This window comes from Nuphar pumila, chromosome 12 (genome assembly GCF_984573655.1).
Source record: "Nuphar pumila chromosome 12, dmNupPumi1.hap1.1, whole genome shotgun sequence".
Classification (NCBI taxonomy): Eukaryota; Viridiplantae; Streptophyta; class Magnoliopsida; order Nymphaeales; family Nymphaeaceae; genus Nuphar; species Nuphar pumila.
Window position 1 is genome coordinate 87088287 of NC_143260.1, and position 23117 is coordinate 87111403.

A 23117-nucleotide genomic window follows, 5' to 3' on the forward strand; every position below is an offset into this window, starting at 1 on the left:
GTTTTGATCAGATAATAGGAGGAAGCCCATGCAACAATCTCATTGGAAGTAATAGGGTCAGCAGAGATGGACTCGGAGAGCATTCTGTACTCCTTTATGACTATTTCCAGAGTTTGGACCTAGTGCGTTATATTATATCAAAAAACACAGCATGATGGTACGTGGTTCTCTTACAGACATGTTCTTTTTTAATGATCATTCAAATTTCTGTTTCAAGCAACTATTCACTGAAAGCATTATAGGAAAACACCGCAGCAACTAATTGTGAATTTAATAGCACATGAAGCACAGCTAATATATGAAATAGAAAGAGCTTTCTGCCTTAGTTAAATGACAAGACAGCTATTGGATTACGATGCCCACCAATAATCAGACAAGGCCTCTAAACTGTATATTGTGAGCTGCAATAAGAGAGAAAATTAAATTGCTGTTGCATTCTGCACGATAATTACAGCTTCTACTTTAGTTATCAATCCAAGGGCATATCGTTCTAGAATCCACCACCACTGATATTTCCAAACTACAGCATTTGCAGCACTCACAATCCTTGGACATAGATCATCACACTCCTTGCTGATAAGCCCTGTAATTGCCGATCCTGTTTCAGAAGTTCAGCAGGGATTGGTCCATCCATTGCCCCAGCATCCAGAATGACTAGTGCAACTCTTGTAGCCTAAAATGAGATAACCACATTACAAAATGAGAAAGTAAATGACCAAAGATTTTTAAAGTAAATTCGTGTTGGAAGGCACTATCAAAAATTCAAAATAGCAAAGTTTCTTAAAATTAGAAAAATAACGGAAAACAGAATTAGAGGCAGCATGAATCAATAGTGAATACATGATGGGCCTTCATATGCATATCTTTCAACTAAAGGCAGGCTCCCTATGCATATCTTGCTGTAAATGAAGGCAGCGTGAATCAATTTATGTAGGTTTCAACTAAAGCATTTAAAGAAAAAAGACTAAAATTCCAAAATGTTTCTTGTTTTATCTGACAGTTCAGAATGTATAATATGTTAAAACAAGTTGTCACACTTTAAAGCAACAAAATCCACTTATGTCAATCTGCATCACCAAATGAAACAATCCGATCAAACAAAGGTTTTAAGTGTACAGGTAAAACAGAATAAAGTAACATGAAATGAAATAAAACCCTTAATATTCTAAATTTCTAACCAAAACCAAGCATTCATTTTTCATGCCTAATGCTAATTGAAAAAAAAAAACTTGAAACCCTAATTAAACATTCATGTTATTTCAAAAACAACTAACTAGTAAATCTAAACCTAACAATCCATTATGCTATTTGAAAAAAATACCTAAGTCAGAGCCCTATCATGGGCATTAAAAAAAGCTTTTATCAAATTCTCTTTAATAGTTCCCTTGCCAAGAAATTGCTAATACTAGCGACAGCGAGACCACACACACACACAAACACACGAGCCTGTGCACACTTACACATGCAGACAAATACAGAAACATATACATCCACAGCAATAAGAACAAGATTACCTACAAAGGGTTGTTGTGTAAGTAAATCCCATGCCAGCACATACTTTGTAATTATCAAAAAGAAACAGCAACCACATGTTCACAGAAGTATGGTTTGGGATAGGTATTGCTCAAAATATCATCTGATTAACCAAATATGATTTCAGATGGATATTGCCCCAAATCCCATTTGATTAATCAAGTGTGCAAGAAAAAGATTTAGAAAACTGCTTTTGAAAATGATCAAATAAGTTCCAAATCTTCAAGAACATGCCTGGTACTGATATGACCAGTTATGGGAAAAAAATCCAGAACAGAGATCAATAGATAAAAGTGAATGGTATCACTGCCACAGACATTTCACTGAAATCCAAACAATAAGAATATGGATGATGGAAAAGACAGGAAAATCATTATGATATCCAAATCATATACCAAATAAAATGTATTATGAAAGATATTGATATGAAGGTCCATCACGCAAATTCTGCTACTAATGGTGGCATGAAGGCTCATCATGCATATGAATTCCACAAATGCTTAGCCTTAGCCAATGCATACTCTAGGATCAATGACACCTTTGCATGCTCAATAGAGATGGTACATAGATGAAACTGCAACCGAACATACACATTTTTAGCCCAAATGGTTAAGCACTGTGTCAAGCATACCTTATTTGCAACCTCAACATAAAGATATTCATCGCTAAATGGTGCCATGTGTATCCTACAAGAGGAAGCAACAAAAGCATCATTTGACAACCATATGCAGGTGAAGTTGAGCTGAATTTAGTAAATATTCCTAACAATTTCAACAGTTTGAACAAATAAGACATGCACAAAGCAACAAATAAGACATGCAGGAACTCTGATGATGGAGAAAAACAAGAACTTGAGTCGTCATCTATATGGATGATGATTTACACTTCACTTGATATTGAGCATTTCTTTCTATTTTTTTACAAGCGGCATCTCAAATATCCATTATCAAAGTCATAAGAGTGCAAGTGATGAGAATTCTCACCCAAAGACGGTCTAAGTCTCGAGGCGCAAAGCGTAAGCTTCACAAAAAATATTAAAAAATCAACTAAATAAAAATAACAAAAATAAATATGCATATGCTATGTTCTTTTTCATAATATTTTAAATGCTACTCTTTCATAATCCATTTGACTAATAAAAATTTTTATTGATTTTTCAGGTTAGATTTTTACAATAAGCTGGTCCACTTGCCGAAGATCATGGCGTTTCACTCTGACTTAAAGATGTCGCAAAAGGATGTGTCATACAACCATTATTGCTCAAATTTAAAGAGACAATCAGGCCTAACATGCAACAATTAGCACTGATAAACATGCCCAGCAAACCGAACAGCGCATATTCGAGCTCAGGCTCGGCTCGTTTACCTGTAGACTGAGCTTGTGTCTCGTCTCATGCTCATGTTTAACCAAGCTGAGCTCAAGCCTGACTCAACCTTGAATGAGATGAGCAACAGTCCAGCTCATCACCGAAAGAGTAAGCAAAAAAAGGAAAAAAGAAGAAATAGAGAAGAAGAAAAGGAAGAAAATAATAATAATATAGAAAAAACATAGAAGAAGAATCAAGAAGAGGGTTAAGAAAAGAAAAAAGAAAGAAGAATAACGATAAAGAAAAATAAGAATAAGAAGAAAGGAGATAAAGAAAAGCTGAAGAAAAAAAAAAACGAAAGAAGGAAATGGGAAGAAATGTGGAAAATAAAAAAAAGAAGAAAAAAAATGGGAAATAGAAGATGAAGAAGAAATGGAAAAACAAAAAGAAGAAGAAAGAACGAAAGAAGGAGACGGGAAGAAAGGGAAAAAGAAAAAGTGGAAGAAGGAAAAAGGAGAAAAAGAAAAAAGAAGAAGAAAATAGTGCGCGCGAGAGAGAGAGTACCTTTTGTTGCCAAAAGCTCCCGTCTGAATAGTGGTTCGGTCGCCGGAGCAGTGGAAGGGAGGTGGAGGAGAGAAGGGGAGAAGACCTAAACCCTTCTACATTTCATTTTTTATAAACTCTTTTTTTGTTTTTAAATAGCATTAAAGTGGTCAAATGGGGCCTTTGACCCCATTTGACAAGCTTATATAAGAGGCGTGTGCCTCATGTGTGAGGTGTGCCTCAAGGCAAAAGTGCGCCTCGAGGTGCACTTTTGCCTCGCACCCTAATGCGCTTTTTAGGTGCGCACTAAGGCTTAGTAGGCTGCGCCTCGAAGCATGCTTTTAACAACACTATGCCAAACACATCTATGGGATCAGATTTGTGAAAAAAGTGTCACAAATGCCTAGTTTGTATGTGGTTTATACCTACCAATATATATACGAGTAATGCACTTGTTCTGCCCTGTTTTCTCATTCTACCCTGTTAAGCCCCTTCAAAAAGTGTAGTTTTTGGTATTTTTTCTCACATCTAACACCGTAGATGTGATCTATAGATTTTGTTTAGTGGGGACAGACTTTTAGAACGGAATTTGACTTGTATATACGTTTTTCCGGTGATCCAAAATCAATGGCTATGAAGGCATCAATTTTTCCCGACTCATAAAAATACATTTTTTCGTCGAAAAAATGTGAACCCAAGAGTCGATTCTCACTAAATCGAGCATGCTAAACACATCCCACGGTTTAGATCTATCATAAAACACTTTAAGCCAGTGTTGTAAGTATTGTACTGTATCATACAATACGGTACGATACACATCGTTACTTTTGGGTTTTGTGATACGATACACACTCGTATCGCGATACATGTGTATCATACCCGTATCGGGTGTATCGTACGATACACCCCTATATCGTACAATACAGGGTGTATCATACATACGATACACCTTCGACGCACTTTAAAAAGGTCGAAAATTATTTTTTTTCATTTTAAGTTTTAAATACCTTTTGAGGGCCGATTTCTCCATTTGTCTAGAGGTCATTCGAAGTGCATTTCCGTTGTTTTTTTATCCAAAGAAGTGGGTTAAGGTAAAAAAAGGTGTTGTTTCACCATTTTTTTCACTCAAGAAAATTGGTTAAGGTAAAAAATCTTTATTATGAGTAAAATTACAAACCTACTCTTCAAAAAAAATTTGCTTCGAGGGGTGTTGTCTTCTTACAATCTCCCGCCAACTTACCATAAAGTTGGATCCGCGAAATTTAAAGATTTATATCAAGGTCGAAATCAGCCTCCACACTCCAACAAAGATGGCATCAGATGATCTGACATAGCAATGAGTGTAAACCGATTGAAAATTGAGCATAACTATTGCCATAATGTTTTTGTTTATGTAATATAAAAGTATGAGTCTTGTAGTGTGTTCTTAATTGCAAGATATTTAATATTTTGCATTGTTCTTGTGAGATACTTCATGTTTGATGATGTCTTATGCAACTCATAGAGACATAAATGCTTCATATGTAATTTTATAGTTGTATTTTGTGCAATTCATCATTGTTTCATGTGATATGATTTTTTTTTTTAATTTTTGCTATGTTGTTTTGTTTTTTCTTGATTTTTGAATTTTTTTATATTTTTTATTAAAAAATTATATGGTGGTCTTAATTCGAGCTCGACCGATATGGGTAATAATACAATACTTACAACCTTGCTTCAAACTATGGGGTCTAACGGGGCAAAACGAGAAAAGAGGGCCAAATATGTTCAGTTCCCATATATATATAGTGGTTTTGTACCATGTCACACCGACACTCCATTGTGGCGGTTGTACCCATGTTGACAATGCAGGACATAGGTATGGGTACCAGACACGGTGTGGGTACACGTCGGGTCGGGTCCAATCCTGACCCAACCCAAACACTATTGTTTTCTTTTTTTTGTCTGTGTGTGTGGGGGGGGGGGGGTGGATACCTACCTCGTATGGGGTCCTCCTCCTTTGTTCTTCTTCATATCTCTAGAGAGACAGAGGCGGTGAGAATGGGGGTTAAAGTACCCCTTCCCTTTTATATTTTTCCAAACACACACACATTTTTAAAACGCCCTCCTATTTAAAAAAAAATCATTTTACCCCTTCTTCTTTTCATTTTACCTCTTCTTCCTCTTTTATATTTAAAATGTTATTGTTTTTTTCACTTAAAAAAAAAAAATATATATATATATATATATATATATATATATATATATATATATATATCCATGTCCCTGTACCCACATTTTTTAACTTGCCATGTGACAGCACCCATACCCGCACCCGTACCCATGTGACATAGGGTAGTACACATTTTTGTTTGCACCGATATAGCCACTATATGGTAAATCTAACCGTACAGATGTGTTTAACATGGTTTGTATACTATGTTAGAAGGTTTTATCATATTTAATACACAATAAGATTCTACTTTTGAGAAGGTAAAAATCAACGGCTCACAATTTATGAAAATAAGGGTAATTTAAAAATGGTAAAAAATCATATTTGAATAAACTTTAACACATGAAAATAATAAATAGAGCAAGCTAAAATGATCCAATGATTAGGTTTTACTTTTGGAGCTTCAATCTATGTAAATCAAGTGTGTACCACCAAAAGCTATGGTGGTACGGTACCACCTACACTCACCTAGTTGGAAATCATGGGTGCAAGCTAAATTTGCTTAATCTGGTCCTGTAGACGCATAGTTTGTTTGCTAGGGATCACAACTTGAATTATGTTTTACAGACTAAAATGGTATTTTTCAAGTCATTGGATTTTTGTACATTGTAGGCCTTTGATTTTTAAACCTCTTGAAAAAGCTGCATGCATATCACAACCACATGATCCAAAACTCATTTTGCACTAAACAAAGTATGTAATGATATCTGTAAGCATTAATCAACAAAAGAACTAAAAAATATGAAAAATTATGATTATATATATATGGGAACCCATCTCCTTATAAATTTCTTGTTGCATCTATCATATCTTGCCGTACCCTTGTTGCATCTCTAGTTTCGTACCTATGTGACATGTGACATAGTTGGAAAGGAAGTGAAACCTACACATGTAAAATTTGGTACCAAATATATCTACATGGCAATCCAAGTTTGACATTTTTTTAACAAGTTGACTTCCCACCTCCTCACACAAACTGCAATTTGGCCTACAACCTGAAGATGAAGCAGTTCCAATATATATTACAGGATTTTTTTCAAATCCATCGCTGCCCTTATAAGCCAAAGCCAAATCCTTAACTGCCTTATGGCTATTTTTGAAAAGCCCCAATCTTTCAAAACATTAAGACTGATTCAGCCTTCCATCAAATGCCATCTGTTTAACTACAGTAAACAGTTGACCAATGACCGCAATGGGTTAATGTCCAAAAATTAATAAAGCACCCTTGCCTTTACTTTCTCCATGAACTAGCCTATACTCCATTGCCTCTCATTCTCCCAAGCATTTTCCCGGCCCCTTCTCCAGCTATACCTTTTCATTGTCACCACTTTTTGCCATTTAACTCGTTCTCAGAGTGTTTTCCGGTGTCTTCTCTAGCCTCTGCTTTTCACCCCTTTGCAGTTGGTTTTACAGCTGCATTATCAAAGTTAAAGTTTTGCTCTTACATTTGCTCACTAAATGATTTTGTAAATTTTATAAAGACTAGAGAATTGATGACTTCCTTTTAATCAATGCACTATGCTGGACCTAATATCTGAATGATTCTCCAAAGATTATTAGGTATGCAATGGAAGTAATAGTGGTTGCCGCATAAGTCCTCCAGGAAGAGATTAACAAAATTGATCATTCTTTGTAGTTTGGTTAGTGTGAAGAGGATTGAACAAGTCTCAGTTTGGCATCCCCATGATGCTAGATATGAAGCATCAAAATTCCATTTCTATCTAAATTCCAGACTCCATAGTAATTCAAGCTTGCATTAGGTCTTTCATTATTCTTACTTCCAGTACTTGGAATGTCATATTGAGTATGAATCAAGGTTGTTAAATGCGATGAGGTGAAGCGAGGCGTTGAGCCTGTTACAAAGCGAGGCGTTGAAGCGTAAGCTTCATGATCAAAATAATAAAATATATAATATTAATAAAATAATGAAAATTTTAAATAAAAACTAATAATAAATAATAAATGATAGTATAAAATAAATTGTGTCTTCACAGGATCAATTAAGTTTCAAATCCTCATAGTGAACGGACTGGTGTTAGTGTGGTTGCAGGGGTGTTGGGCCATCAATGGGGCGTGGGAACGGAGGAGGCTACGAGCAGCGCGCCCTGGTGCACGTGGACCTGGCTTCAGCATCAGCGTCGGTGGCGGAGAGTGCGACCTTCCCCATTGACATCACCAAGACGAGGATGCAGCTCCTTCTCTCGGGCGGGCGGGCGCGCTCCATGTGTTGTAGGAGATCGTGAGGCTGGAGGATTAGATTTTGTTTGATCTGAGGCTCAATCTCTCACTCGGTGAGTCGATGTGAGGCCTCCCCACCGGCACCAGAGAAGATGGATACAGATCAGTAGCAGGGCTGGACTCAGGTAAAAATCTCCCAGCGAAACCGAAGCCGAACCAGAGCAACTCATTTAGAACAAAACAGAAACCCTTTCGACATCCTTCAATCCAAAGGAAAGGAAACCCACAACCCGTGCAGTGAGCATCGGCCGGAATATCCTCAAGAAGTCCGCCCCCTCCCCCCTCCTGCAACAAAAGCACGAAAGAGAGGGTGGTCGATCCTCTTCCAATGCCAGAATCTCTCACACCAGTGGGGTCATCTCATCCACAAGGACGATGATAAAAGACACGATGTTAGTCGATGCCTATACTGGGATCCTTAAGCACCGAGAGATGGCATCTGATGAGAAGGAAGGACATTGTGACACTGTGAGAGGTGACACGAAGAAATGGAACAGGGGAGGTCCCCAAACTCGATTGGTGGAATGCGGGAATCGAGGTGCAAATCTCGAGATTTTTGTTGCATGGTCGATAGCTGGCATTGCAAAGGACGCAACAGGCTCTACACTGCTCGAGAATCCAAAAAAGGTACAATTCACCCATAACCCTCATTGTGTTTCAACTGAAACCATTAAGGAAGGAGATAATATAGTTCGAAATGAATTGGATCTTCCCTCTACACATTCCCCCCTCCACAAAGCCCTTGTCGGAGGCATCTCCGGCGTCGTAGGCGAGGTTTTTCATTCCCTCCTCCCGCTCGCTACGGCAATAAGTGGGCCACCATCGCCTGCATCCTCTCCGGCCGCACAAACAACGCCATCAAGAACCACTGGAACTCCACCCTCAAGCGCAAGTGCTCCACTGCCGACAACCCTCCGACCAAGCGATCCAACAGCTCCGGCGGTGCCAGCCCCTCTTCCGTCACCGCCGGCGTCCTCTGTCTCAGTCCGAGCAGCCCGTCGAGCTCCGATTTGAGCGACTCCAAACATGATGCGCACGCCTTAGAGGCGAAGCGCATTTCGACTTGAGGCGTGCGCTTCACATGAGTGAAGCGTGCGTTTCAAGCCTGAAACGCTTCACTGCAACGCCCCAATACCTTGAGCGTGCGCTTCGCCTCTGAGGCGTACGCTTCAGGTATTGAGAAGTACGCCTCTCACAACACTGGTATGAATTTCCTATTGGAGGATAGGAAAAGTAGTCATATTCTGATAGACTAGATGTTCAATAATGAGTACTGTGCCTTCAGATAGGATGTACCAGTAATTAGTGTTTCATGTTCGGCTCTAACAACTGAAAAACACCATATGGCAGTTGCATAATGCCTTGGATCACAGGTTTATCTCATTTTTTTCTGATCACATCATCTGTGCATGCCTTAAAAGTTTTTCAGTCTTTATTAAGGTATTTCATTTGTAACATTTTGTGACTACCATTTTTTTCAGAGACAAACCTGCTTTATTTGTCTAAAGCATTGTAGACAATGGATAATATTAATATAACCTTTTCCTCAGAAGTTATAAAAGGAACAGCTATTAACTTTCACAGTTGCACATGCCATTTCACTACCAATCACATTACTTCAATAACCGGTACAAGTGTTAAGCAAGAAATCACTATCATCTATAATTGTATCAGAATTCATTGAAAGTTGTTCAGCATATTTCACCAGATAAGTGATACCAAGCTGAAAGCTAGTTTGTCTCCTGAGCATTGATATTTTATATGGCCTTGCAAAATTTTTGATGAAATCCATGGATATTTAAATATGGCCATAATTATGTTCATAAACTGTTATTTTGGTTTTACCAGTTTTGGTTACAGGATGTGCTCATATGGAAACTTTTAATAGTTGTGTCAAATTGGACATGGGAAAAAACCTCAGCTTCAGAACTTTGGATACACTGCCTTTGATGTAAGCCTGAGCGAGTTGAGGTGATGCAGTACATCTTATTCCTTTTTTGCAATAGAATCTCTTGAAGATGAGGCCTTCAAGAGATAGACCTACTCACAGAGCCAGTATAGAGAAATGAGATAGACCTACTTCACTAGTTCAACAAAGTGGGTTCAATCCCTGAGCTATAAATCAGGTTTGAGACTTCAAGCACAACCTCATATGCATTGATGTCTGAAAAGAGAACCTTCAAGTGAAAGAAAAGCTTTGTTGGTTAAAAACCTGGCCACATAATCTAGTAGTTCTCACCACCAGTTGTGAATAGGTTGCCAGTTTACAATAACTTCAAAATCTCCATGTAGTTTCATGAGAACAGTGATGCATGGCTACATTAATGCTCTCACATGGAGGCATGGGAGTGTACAAAAGATAGACAAAACAAACACGAGAATTTTGTAAAAGGATACACAAAACATGTATATATTTAATATTTATGTATACAAAAACATATACAAGACTAGGTAAGGTAACACTAAAATTCGGCAAGCACAAGCTAGCATTTTTGTCTAGACTTAAAATCATTATAAAAGATCAAAAAATTAGTAAAAAACAATGAATGATGGAAAAATATGCCAAAAAACACATTGACCATGTCTTACACATAATTCCATGTCACATCACCTACGCGCATGGTTCAACCATCTCACATGTCACATAGATATTATTTGCATCTTGTGCACCAAAAGCTCGCCTTTCATCTGTGTCTATAAATGTCTACCGTGTAGAGTCTGTAGACTTACTCTTAACAGTAAAACATCTGAACTTAAGTCGCCAGGTGAGATTGACTCAACAAGTCACCACTAGCTGAGTTTCAACTGCAGGCAACATTGAAGGAGTGCTTACTACTCTGCTAAGTATTTAACAAAACCAAGGCTTACCTTTTTGCCAGCTTCAACATTAGTGACTTCTGCTCCAACAAAAGCTGAATATAGGGCTATGGCCACAACAACCATGGGGCTTGTATGGTTACGAAATCTTCTCAGAGATATGGGGGTCGGCATTTCCAAACTATGTTCGTGATGAGTTCTTAAGAGAAACTACTGAATTGTTGTATGTCACATCAGAATATCAGATTGCATTTCACCAAAGCTTTTGTTGCACCTCATTTTTTGCTTTTTCTCAACAAACTTTTGGTGACCACACCATAAGTTTGAGGGAGTGTTAAAATAGGTTATATATATACAGTCTTATAATTTGTATTGCCCTTCAAGAGCATTTTGCTCTTTTACTCTCATGTAATAGTACTGATCACTAGGAACAATTTTTCGTTTTTTATTGTTTTATTTTTTGTTTAGGTCCTTTATTGAAAAAAGCATGGGCTCTATGGTCAAAAGACCATAGAGTCATTGGAAGCTACCCAATGGTCACATTTGTGACTGTTGGGAGCTCCCAACGACTTTATTGGGAGCTCCCCAACAGAGCCCAATGCTACCCTTTGTGTATAAATAGGGGTTGAGCCCCTTTCTTGTATTTTAATGCTTTGTTTAAGCATTTCTTTTAAACAAATATAATATTTTTTACTTTTGTATTTATGTTCTGGACTTTTTGAAGTCTTTGTATGCACTTTTGTGCTTGTGTTGTGCCTTAGTGCCCTTATATTGTCCTTTCTAGGACTTGTGTACGTGCTTAAGCACTTTGTTTTATGATTCTGCATACTTCATTACACCAAGATGGTACACCATTTAAGTTATAACTGGCAATCCCCACAACTTAAGAATAAAATAGAAATCATCTAAGAGCAAAGAAGAGAAACCCCAAGTAAACAAATTCTAAAACATCCTCTATTGATCTAACAACTGTACATTTTCTGACCCTATTAGAAACAGGATCCAAATCTAGCACATTGCCTGAGCCACCCTATTAACTTAACCCACACAAAGCCCTATCTAAACCACAACTATTAAATTAGCAATCAATGCCAAATAGAACCCGTCAACAAGCTCAACAATAAAAAATGAACTAATAAAATTGAAACATCTAATGGGCACCATGAAGAATATGGAGTACATGAAGCAGCAGGAGCATTGGAGAGTTGGGCAAATGAAAAATATTAAATGGATACATAAATAAAGGATTTCATTACAGAAGCTCTTACTCAGTAATCTAATGATAACATATACAACAATAACATTTAGTATTTAATGGATCAATATAAAAGGTAGAACTGAGACCAGTGACAGGTGGAGTACACAAAGAGAACCATTTTTTCGAAAAATCAAATTCATAAAAGTGACAAAAAAGATAAAAATAAATAAATGATTTCTAAGTAGAACTCTTTGCAAGTAATGAAAATAAAAACATGAAGGAACAGACAGAAAAATTAACGGCCCATCATTATAGTTGAAACTAAAATTTCTCCAGTAAAAAGTATTCAATGTACAATGAATTCCATTACCAATATTATACACAGAGAAGTATGTAAATCAGCAACAGAATTTGCAGGATACTTTAGACAAACACATTAAAATAGAGATTCCATAATGATTACCTTTAAATTTAAGCAAGAGCTGAAATCTTCGTCACATTTGTGCAGCAAAAATACTCTCTTCGTCCTCCTTGTCCTTGTTTTTCAAGGTTTGACCACTTGATCCAACGAGAATATCCCTTGCTTTTTGGTCAAGCTCTTCAATTGTCATTGACTGATCAGTAAATATAGCATTCCTTTTGTAGTTCCACACAAGCATAGAAATGTAATCCTGGGGCGTCACAAGGCCTTCTTCCTTAAGTGCCTCCCTTTGTTGCTCCAAGGTCTTTGGATTCTCCAGCCTTATGTATTCAAGAAGGACTTTCTCATGTTCAGGTCTCCAATCTTTTGGAAATGGTGTATAATCAGGCTCAGGCACAAGAGACAACCGCGTAAACATAAGACCGTCAATGGAATCCAAGAGGCCCATTCTCATAAGGTTATGGTACTCTGGTGACTGCCCCTTCTTCTCTTTCAATGGCCGGCTTAAATTCCGAGATGCAATTTTATAGACCTTTGCTCGAGATCGCAGTTTGTACTTCGCAGCGTAGAGCTTTGCCAAAGACCCTCTTATGATATATGAACAAAAATTTACAACCTTCTTCCTGTTATCTGCATATCGATACCACTCGACCATGGTAGCCAAGAATTTGTTCATCTGTGCATTAGTGTGTGCTTGTGTTGCATGGAACATTCGGAAACAAGGTTGGGGATCCGGATCACGATCCCCCTTGAGAAACTCAAGCTTCCTGAACTGTCTAATGCATCGTTTCAAGCTTGCAGTCACCGAGAGAAGAGTGCCCACACCCTTTTCACTGATGATCTTCCCACCAGTTGCCGTGTATCGCAAAGTTGGATAAACAACCCGACGACACAAGACGTGGTCAAGAAACATGATCCCTTTTGTGATGTGTTCAATTGGCAAGCTTTCGTTATCGAGCTTGAGTGCATACTTTTGGTCACATAACTCAATTAGTTGTTTCCTAATAGTAGCTGCATCAGCTCTAGGCCCCCTCACGCCAATCAAAATATGTCCCCCATATCTAATATAATCCATCTTCCTTGTTTTATCTGGCCCACTAGTAGGAACAAACTCCGGCCAGGAGGTATTCCCCTTCTCCTCCTCACCGTTTGGACTGTTCCAAATGACATCAACCTTTGACGGGCGAAAAAACTCCTTGATCTTCTCTTCCATCCAATGATCCAACTCGTCCAGGCAGATGTTTGCCAAGAGTGGGCTCAAGACCCCACAATGACCCCAAGAAGGCAACTTCTCCGCCTCCTCAGGGGCAAAATCAAAGAAGGTGGTGAGCCAATAAGGGTCAGGCTTAGGCTCATCTTCAGCCAAAACCTTCTTTTTTTGGTACTTCCTCTTCTTCTTCTTCTTCTTGTCCTCTTCTGACGTTCGCCCAGTAATCACTGGTGTAACAAGCGCAGATTTGATCAAGTCCACCACCAACTTGTCCCTCACGTCTCTCATCAGTGCACTGATCACCATCCCTACCTTAACCCCATCCAAAATTGTGCTCAAATCCCCTTTCACATACCAGAGATAGCCTGCAAAACTCCTCCTTATCACTCTTAACACCGTATGGGCACTCCTGCCGGGCCTAAATGCATACGATTTCTGCGAGAACCTCGCCTCATACACAGGTTCTAGGACCATCAATAAGACCTCCTGAACAATCCTATCCTGGAAAGGTTGTGGTTGTGTTGTAGTTAAAAGAATCCTAATCTTACGCTTCGAGAGCATCCCCAAATCTGTTTTATCCTTGGGGGACCTAATGACGAACTCCAACCTAGCACCCCACCTGAACCGGTTCTCAAGGACGGCATCGCGGAGGGCAATCAATCCCTCAAATGCAGCATTGTCGATCGAATTCCTGGGCATATACGTGCCCATCTCGTCGGCACATACCTTCTGGTAAGCCAGAACCCATAATTCTAGCCTCTGGAGATATGTGGAAAGGTTGGTGACGATTTTTTCGGGTTCTCGGAAGTTCTCAATCCATATTTTAGAGCAAATGGAAACTCCGTCCTCTCTGAGAAGAGGGGAGTGATCGTTGGTGCCGAGGGTTCGGGGTTTGGTGGAGAAAGGCGAAGTGGGGAGCAGTGCGAAGAGGACCAAGGCTTGTGGGGAGTAGGAAATTGGGGTTTTGAGATTGGATTGGAGGTTTATGAATGTGGGGAGTGTTCGTCTGATGAGGCCCAAACGACGATGCATTTGAAGGGCAGAATTTTAGAGATTCATACAGTAAATATCGCGAAAAAAAAACGATCGTTTCAACTATGACAAACAGGAAACGAAAGGAGAATGTCAAAACTTCTTCGAAAATGAAGGAAAAGGGAAGAAGAATACCTGAGAAGGAGAGAGAGAGAGAGAGACCACGGTACTTGAGCCCGTAGTCTGCCCACGAACAGCAGCAATCCCAGGTACTTGAGGGGAAAGCTACATAGCGAGAGACCATCCGAGAGTCGAGCAAATGAGACTTTAGAACATAATCCCCGTAAAACCTGGGCCCTGGTCACAAGTTAATTTATCGGAAACTTATCATTTGTCACCCATATCGTCTATATATAGCATATGTATCGTTAAGTTATCGGCAACCTACTCCTACTAAAATATATCAGAAATCAATAAAAATCTAACTAATCAAATCATTTTTATTGTCTGAAAACCATCCATTAAGCCTTAAAAGAAGCAACATGAAATTTGGGATAATCTAAATATGATATATAGATGAAGAACACATCAAACCCATTGAAGAAACTTTTTTAAAGGAAAAACCTACCAAAGAACAATAAAAGAGAAAAATTGCATGTGTTGGATTTGGATTGTCAATTTGCTTGGCATTTGATAGGAAGATTAAGATCTTGGGTGACTTTGGTGAGAAGTTGAAGGGTGAAGAACACCAACGGGGGCTAGCGTGGATGGTAGGAGCTGTCAGTGTACGTCTCCTTGTGGTGGGACGTTTCAGCTTCAAACCCCGGTGGTACGTTGAATAGTAACTGGTGAGGTCTGCCTAACCCCAGCTTGCCTTTCAAAAAAAAAATGCTCCCATGAATTTTCTCCTACTAACGGTTATAACTTATGACTGAAATAGCGACAATAAATCAATCTGGAAAATTCAGGTGCAATTTTCACCATCATGTTGAATGTGGTATTGGTATTTTCGGTTGTGTTCAAATTCTTTGACATGGGGACTACAGCAATCTGCGCGACTTAAATGCTAAGTCTCAAATTCTCATTTTTTGAGGGCTATTCATTGGCTTCTCTTGGATGATCCCTTCTTTCTCTGCATTTTCATGTCTTTTGTTTGACAGAGTTGCTCGTGGTGGAGCATGTATACGTCAAAATGAACTTGTACTATTTGGACTGCATGTTACGTGTGCTTGATCAGCTTCATTACATGATCCCACAGCATGGACTTTTTTTAATTTTGCATTTTTTCACTACAAGAAAAATGCGTATTAGTGACGGACGCTATCCGTCATTAAGTCATCATTAATCCATCGCTAAATACATTAACGACGAATTTTGTAACGGATAGCATTCGTCGCATAACCCGAGTTGCTAAACTGCGACAAAATTTATATGTTGTCAATCCGTCGCTAAGTAACGATGACTTAGCGACGGATCATGTCTGTCGCTAATTCATCGCTAATTAGAGACTGATTTGGTTATGCGACGAAATTTAATTCATTGATAATCCACTACAAGAAAATTGTTAATTAGCGACGGAAATTAGCGACAGAAAAAATGCGTCGCTAATTAGCGACAGATTAGCTAGACATAGAATCTGTCGCTAATTCGCGACAGATTAGCGAGGAAACAACTTTTATCGCTAATTTGTCGATACTTAGCGACGGATTAGCGACTGCATTTTTTTGTCGCTACTTTTTATTACAAGAACACCATTTTAGCGATGGATTTAGAGAGGGAACTCTGTCGTCGCTAATCCGTCGCTAATTAGCGACGGCGTAGCGACAGAATATATTCTGTCGCTTTTTTGGTATTTTGGTTTAGCGACGGCTTAGCGACGGAATGTTTCCGTCGCTAAATGTCGCGTAAATCCCTAATCCCATCCCTCTTTCTCTTTTCCCTGTTTCCCTGTATTGCTCCCTCCCGCCGCCCGTCGGCTCTCGCCACCATCCGGCCGCCGCCGCTCGCCAGCCGCCGCTCCCCGTCCACCGCTCGCAAGTCGGCGCTCGCCAGCTGCCGCTCCCCGTCAACCTCCCGCCACCGCCCGGCGACGCGCAGGTAATCACTTGCATCTTCTTCTTCTTCTTCTTCACGTTGTACGCCCCTTCCCTGCCGGAAAGGCAGGGGGTTTAACCCCCTTCCCTGCCGGAAAGGCAGGGGGTTTAACCCCCTGCCGTGCTTTCCGGCATGGGGGGTTGACCCCCTGCCGGAAAGGCATGGGGGGTACCCTTCCTGCCGAAAACGCAGGGGGTTAAACCCCTGCCTTTCCGGTAGGGAAGGGGGTTAAACCCCCTGCCGTAAAGGCACGGGGGGTTGACCCCCTGCCGTGCTTTCCGGCAGGGGGTTAAACCCTCTGCCTTTCCGGCAAGGGGTCGACCCCCTGCCGTGCCGTTGCCGTAAAGGGATGACGGCACGGCAGGGGGTTTAAACCCCCCTGCCTTTCCGGCAGGGGGTCGACCCCCCATGCCTTTACGGCAGAGGGTTTAACCCCCTGCCTTTACGGCACGGCAGGGGGTTTAACCCCCTGCCTTTCCGGCAGGGGGGGTCGACCCCCTGCCCGAAACGCAGGTGGTTTAACCCCTGTGTTTCCAGCAAGGGTTAAACCCCCTGCCATAAAGGCAGGGGGTTTAACCCTCTTCCATGCCGAAAACGCAGGGGTTTAACCCTTGCGTTTCCGGCATGGGGGGTCGACCCCCTGCCTTTCCGGCAGGGGGTTAACCCCATGCCGGAACAGGCAGAGGGTTAACCCCATGACAGAACAGGCAGGGGAGTCGACCCTCTACCGGAACAGCAGGGGAGTCGACCCCTTGCCGGAACAACTGCCTTTTTTTTGTGGCGAGTTTTTTTTAAAACTGCATTTTTTTGTGCAGATTTTTCAACGGAACCAACTCGTGCTCGGCCACCTGTGGTAAGTAAATGACAAAAACAATGCAAATCGGGTAAATACCCGTGGTGAGTAAGTGATGCAAACGTATCACATGTTATTTAATTTATTAAATGCAACACTTTATTGTTCACACACTCACTTAGTTGTTGATATCTAGGACTGCTTTGTTGGAGTTCGGAGATCATGCTGAGCATGATTTTAATGTAGGAATATGAAAGTGTTCTTATTTTTGGAGTACGGAGTCCATGCTAAGCATGGTAGTAGTTAGTGAGATATTGAAGTGTGTTTGCTGCAGGTACATGTTTGCCATTTGTTTGATATGAATGATTATGATGTATTGCAATGTTTGATGTAATTGTATCCATGCTTGCATGTAGTTACTTTCAATTTGATTTTGACTTCCATGTGAAATTTTATAATAAAAGCATGCTTCAAATGATTGTATCGTGTCATTAATAGTTTGCACATGAAAATATTAAGTTATCAATGCATGCATCAAAATTCTTGTTATTGTTTGACATAGTATATTGCATGATAAATTTGATATTTTCTTCATCGTAGCATTCTGATTGTTTTTTTCTTAATTCGTTAGGATACTATTCGTAACATCATACGACAGAATGACTGCAAACCGTGAATGGATGTACCGTAGGATAGTGGACAATGAGTTATCGCATGAATATATGGATGGTGTTGACAGTTTTATTGAATTTGCAACGGCGAGTGTCAGTACAGTAGATCCCACAGGTCGGATTAGGTGTCCCTGCAAGATTTGTAAGAATAATCGATTTGTAGAACCTCATGGCGTTAGACATCACCTATACAGGAAGGGTTTTGTGAGTGATTATCAGAACTGAACGTTTCATGGAGAAGAATTTAGAAACGATTTTGATGCACGGGTGAATGTGGTGCACGATAATCCATATACGAATTTGATATTTGATGCTGCAGGAACAGAACTAGGTTCTGCTATGAGTTATAGTGATGTAAGAACTGTCGTAGATGAGGAATCACCAAACGATGCAGCTAGTAGATTTTATGATTTACTTAAAGATGCTGATGAGCCACTTTGGAACGGTTGTGAGAGTCACACTATCTTGTCTGCAGTTCTTCAACTAATGAATTTGAAGTCCGAGTATAATTTGAGTCAATCATGTTTTGACCGTTTGTGCATGATTGTGAAGAGTATGTTGCCTAAAGATGAGAAATTGCCACAAAATTTCTATCGTGCGAAAGTTATGGTCAACGCTCTAGGTATGGGTTACAAAAAGATTGATGTTTGTCCAAATCACTGCATGTTGTATTTCAAGGAGCAGGAAAACGACATATCATGCCCGTCATGTGGGCAGCCTCGGTTCAAGCCAAAGACAAGAGGCAATGGTAGCACGAGATCAAAGGAAGTTTCATACAAGTCGCTCCGCTACTTTCCTATCACTCCTAGATTGCAGCGATTGTATATGTCTTCAAAGACAGCTAAACACATGAGATGGCATGCAAATAAAGTTCGACACGATGAAAACAAGATCACGCATCCTGTTGACGCTGAAGCTTGGAAGCACTTTGATCGTACTCATCAGAACTTCGCAATGGAAGTGCGAAATGTTAGACTCGGTCTATGTACAGATGGATTTAATCCATTTGGGGGTAGATCAACTCCATACTCATGCTGACCAATATTTGTAACTCCATACAACCTTCCACCAAGCTTGTGTATGAAACGTCCAAATCTTTTCTTGTCTCTGTTGATCCCTGGTCCGACCTCACCTGGCCAAAATCTTGATGTATATCTAAGGCCATTGATTGATGAATTAAAAGTACTGTGGGATGACGGTGTTACCACGTATGATGCCCACAAAAAACAAAATTTTAACATGAAGGCCGTTGTTCTATGGACAATCAGTGACTTCCCTGCATATGGTATGTTATCTGGTTGGAGCACACATGGGAGGTTGGCTTGTCCGTACTGCATGGAGGATTCCAAAGCTTTTAGATTGAGGCATGGAAGGAAGCCTTGCTGGTTTGATTATCATCGTCGATTTCTACCCAGCAATCATCCGTTCCGACGTCAAAAGAATGCATTTAAAGCAGGCACAACTGAAACAGAAGGTCCATCCTCAAGATTGTCTGGCATAGAGATTCTAAGAAGATTGCGATACTTTCCAGATGTATTAACAGATGCCCGCAGTCCTACACCCTTCCGTGGATTTGGGAAGGATCACAATTGGACGAAAAAATCTATTTTTTGGGAACTATCGTATTGGCCGACCCTATTGATACGACATAATTTGGATGTGATGCATGTAGAGAAAAATGTGTTTGATAATGTGTTCAATACAGTAATGAATATTAAAGGAAAAACGAAGGATAATCTGAAGGCCCGTATGGATTTAAAATTAATATGTAAAAGACCAGAATTGGAACTCAAAGAGTATAATGGCAAAGTACTGAAACCAAAGGCGAAGTACGTTCTCGGACCTAATCAAATAAAACATGTATGTCAATGGTTGAGACAACTGAGATTTCCAGATGGATATGTCTCTAACATTGCTCGGGCTGTGAAGATTGACGATGGACAGTTATATGGGTTGAAGAGCCATGATTGTCATATCTTTATGCAACGATTGATACCCCTAGCATTCCATGATATGTTAGACAAACCTATATGGGGGGTATTGTCTGAGTTGAGCGGATTTTTCAGAACATTGTGCGCACGGGAGGTCGTTGTATCAGATGTAAAGAATCTCGAGGACTTTGTCATCATCACTGTTTGTCTGTTAGAAAAGATATTTCCGCCAGCATTTTTCGATGTTATGGAACATTTGATCATACATCTGCCATATGAACTAAGGGTTGGTGGCCCTGTGCAATATCGATGGATGTACCCATTTGAAAGGTATATGTTTTTTTATATTTGTCTCTTTAGTGACAGATATTTAAAATTTAAAATATATATTCTTGTCAGATGCATGTTCGACCTAAAAAAAAAGGTTCGTAATAAAGCAAGAGTAGAAGGCTCTATTTGTGAGGCGTACACTTTAGAAGAGATTTCAAATTTCTCATCTATGTACTTCGAACCTCATATTCCAACACGTTACACATGCCCGCCCCGTAACGATGATGGAGAACAAGTAACTGTAGCTGACAAGCTGTCGATATTTCAACCACTTGGGCATGCATTTGGTAGTTGTCGATCAAGGCTATTGACAGATCGAGAGCAAGATGCAGCACACATCTATATTCTTTTTAATTGCTCAGCGATCAACCCATACATCGAGTAAGTATATGTATATGCAACTCAATTATAAATCCTTTTATGTTCTATATGTGGATACATGGCTCGGTAATATAAGTATTTTTGGTTTGCAGACGATTTGATCTGGAGTTGCAAAACGAAGTTTCACATCTCACTGATGCAGAAGTACAAAAATAACGTGAAACTAAGTTTGTGGAGTGGTTGAAACAGTTGGTAAAGAAGCTAACATAAATTTTGTACTTATAAACAACACTAAGTTACTTAATTGATCGTGATCACAATCATTGTTTATGTTTGTGCGTAGGTTCGCAATGGTGATGTTAAAGATCAAGAAATATGTGATTTAGAAAATGGTCCGACCAAAGTTGTGCAATGCTACAACGGGTATATCGTAAATGGTTATCGATTCCATACAAAAGACTACGGTATAAACAAATCAATGATAAATAGTGGCGTGTGTGTCAAGGGTAGCAGCTACGGTGAAAATGAATATGATTACTACGGTGTTATAGAGGAAATAATGGAGTTGACTTACTTAGGCATGAATAACAGGGTTACGATATTCAAGTGTCATTGGTTTGATCCAACTGCAACAAGACTCGACAAAGCTTCAGGCATTGTGGAGGTGAATCATAAATCCAGGTTTGGAACATATGAACCATTCATATTAGCCTCGCAAGCTCAACAAGTTTATTATACTTCATATCCGAGTATAAAAAAGTCAGATAGAAATGAATGGTGGGCAGTTTGCAAGGTGAAATCCAAACTATACCCCGAGTATGATCAGTTACAGGAAGATGAGTTAGCTGAAGACAGTGATTACTATCAATCAGATGATGTCTATGACTTCGCTTATGGTCACGATGTTGCGCATGATATGCATGTCATATCTCCATTGGCCGATGAAACATTCATAGAGGAATGTGATCCAAATGATGTACCAAGTGGATGGGCAAACAATAAAGAAGAAGAAGAAGAAGAAGAAAATCAAACTAGTGACGAGGAAGAATTCTCAAGCTAGTGAGCAAAATCTTATACTACAAACCTCTATTTAAATGCATTGTAATACTTGATGTGAGTTGGATTGCAATACTTGGTGTGAATGATCATAAATTTTATTTGAATGTATTGTAATACTTGATACGAATGATTCGAATGCATTGTAATACTTGATGTGAATGATTTCAATTATCTGAATGTATTATAATTTATGCAATTAACGAATGATTTGAATTAGTGCAATACTTGATGCCAATGATTTGAATTATTTGAATGCATTGCAATGCTTGATGTGAATGACTTGATTGCATTGTAATACTTGATGTGAATTATTTGAATTATCTGAATGTATTATAATTTATGCAATTAACGAATGATTTGAATTAGTGCAATACTTGATGCCAACGATTTGAATTATTTGAATGCATTGCAATGCTTGATGTGAATGACTTGATTGCATTGTAATACTTGATGTGAATTATTTGAATGTATTGTATGACATATGTTATTTGTTAGAATATGGTTCATGGAGGTTATAGTGGTCGCTCATCCAGTAGTAGCCAGGCTCAGCCTTCATCTTCACGGGCTCCTGTGATAGGTATATCATATAACTAATTAGATGCTTGATTAGTTCAAATGCACATTCTGAGAATTTCTAATGTATTTTTTTACAAATGATGTTGCGCCTGTACACGACCCACCTACGCCAGTTGATCACACAAGTCAACATCCAACACAGGAAACAGGGTCTTCTCAGGCTGGCACAAGAAGACTCATTCGAATAGTGTATATCGATAATCGACCGTAAGTATTTTGTTTTAAATTATTGCATATCTTTTAAATATTTTATATTGATATTTACTGTGTAACAATTCATGTGCAGCACGAGGTTTGAGCCACAAGAAGTAGTACGGGAGATTAGGAATTCACTTCTTCAACATCTACCAGGACCAGTTGCTCAATGGAAAGAGTACCCAAAGGAGGTGTTAGACAGATTGTGGTCCTCATTCATGGTATACAATTGTTCCTCATAGTTAATGTGTTTCATATTTAATTTATTTAAGCAATGTCTACTAACTTTCTGAAAATATTTGTAGGCTTCGAATTGCTTCGCAACTACGGTGGAAGAAAATGATGCAAGGAAGGTGTGGCAGAAGGTGGCTGCCAATCGATTTGCAGACATGCTGCACACTATGAAGACTGCAGCAAAAAAAGCATCTGGTGTAGTAGATGATCCATTACTGTGGAAGGGCCATGGTCCTATTACTATCAGGAGAGATTACTGGGATGAAATGTGCGATAAGTGGGCGGGAGATGCATTTAAAAATCGCTCTGCGAAGGCTTCACAAAATCGATCGAAGATGCCCGAAGCCCATCTACACACAGGTGGATCTAAGACATTTGGGAGCCACCTAAAGAAAATGGTAACTCATCAATATATAATATTAATTTTATAAGTATTGTTGCAAACTTGTGTACTAAATCTTTT

The 23117-nt window shown here is 39.4% G+C and overlaps 1 protein-coding gene across 3 annotated transcripts; it reads right to left on the reverse strand.

Annotated features, from left to right (window-relative positions):
- Positions 1–268: 268 nt before the first annotated feature.
- Positions 269–14767, reverse strand: LOC149821136 (Intron maturase, type II family protein). 3 transcript variants are annotated; one of them, XR_016426446.1, is made up of 3 exons: positions 14646–14767; positions 2165–2219; positions 269–673 (listed from the first exon to the last, which is right to left on the reverse strand). XR_016426446.1 is itself a non-coding variant. In XM_089982419.1 (2 exons), exon 1 carries the CDS (start codon positions 14508–14510, stop codon positions 12342–12344), a length of 2169 nt encoding a protein of 722 aa, XP_089838545.1. In that variant the 5' UTR covers positions 14511–14761; the 3' UTR covers positions 269–673; positions 12311–12341. The 3 variants fall into 3 exon arrangements, 1 of the variants encoding a protein (XP_089838545.1); XR_016426445.1 differs by having other exon boundaries at positions 12311–14767; XM_089982419.1 differs by lacking the exon at positions 2165–2219 and having other exon boundaries at positions 12311–14761.
- Positions 14768–23117: the final 8350 nt, after the last annotated feature.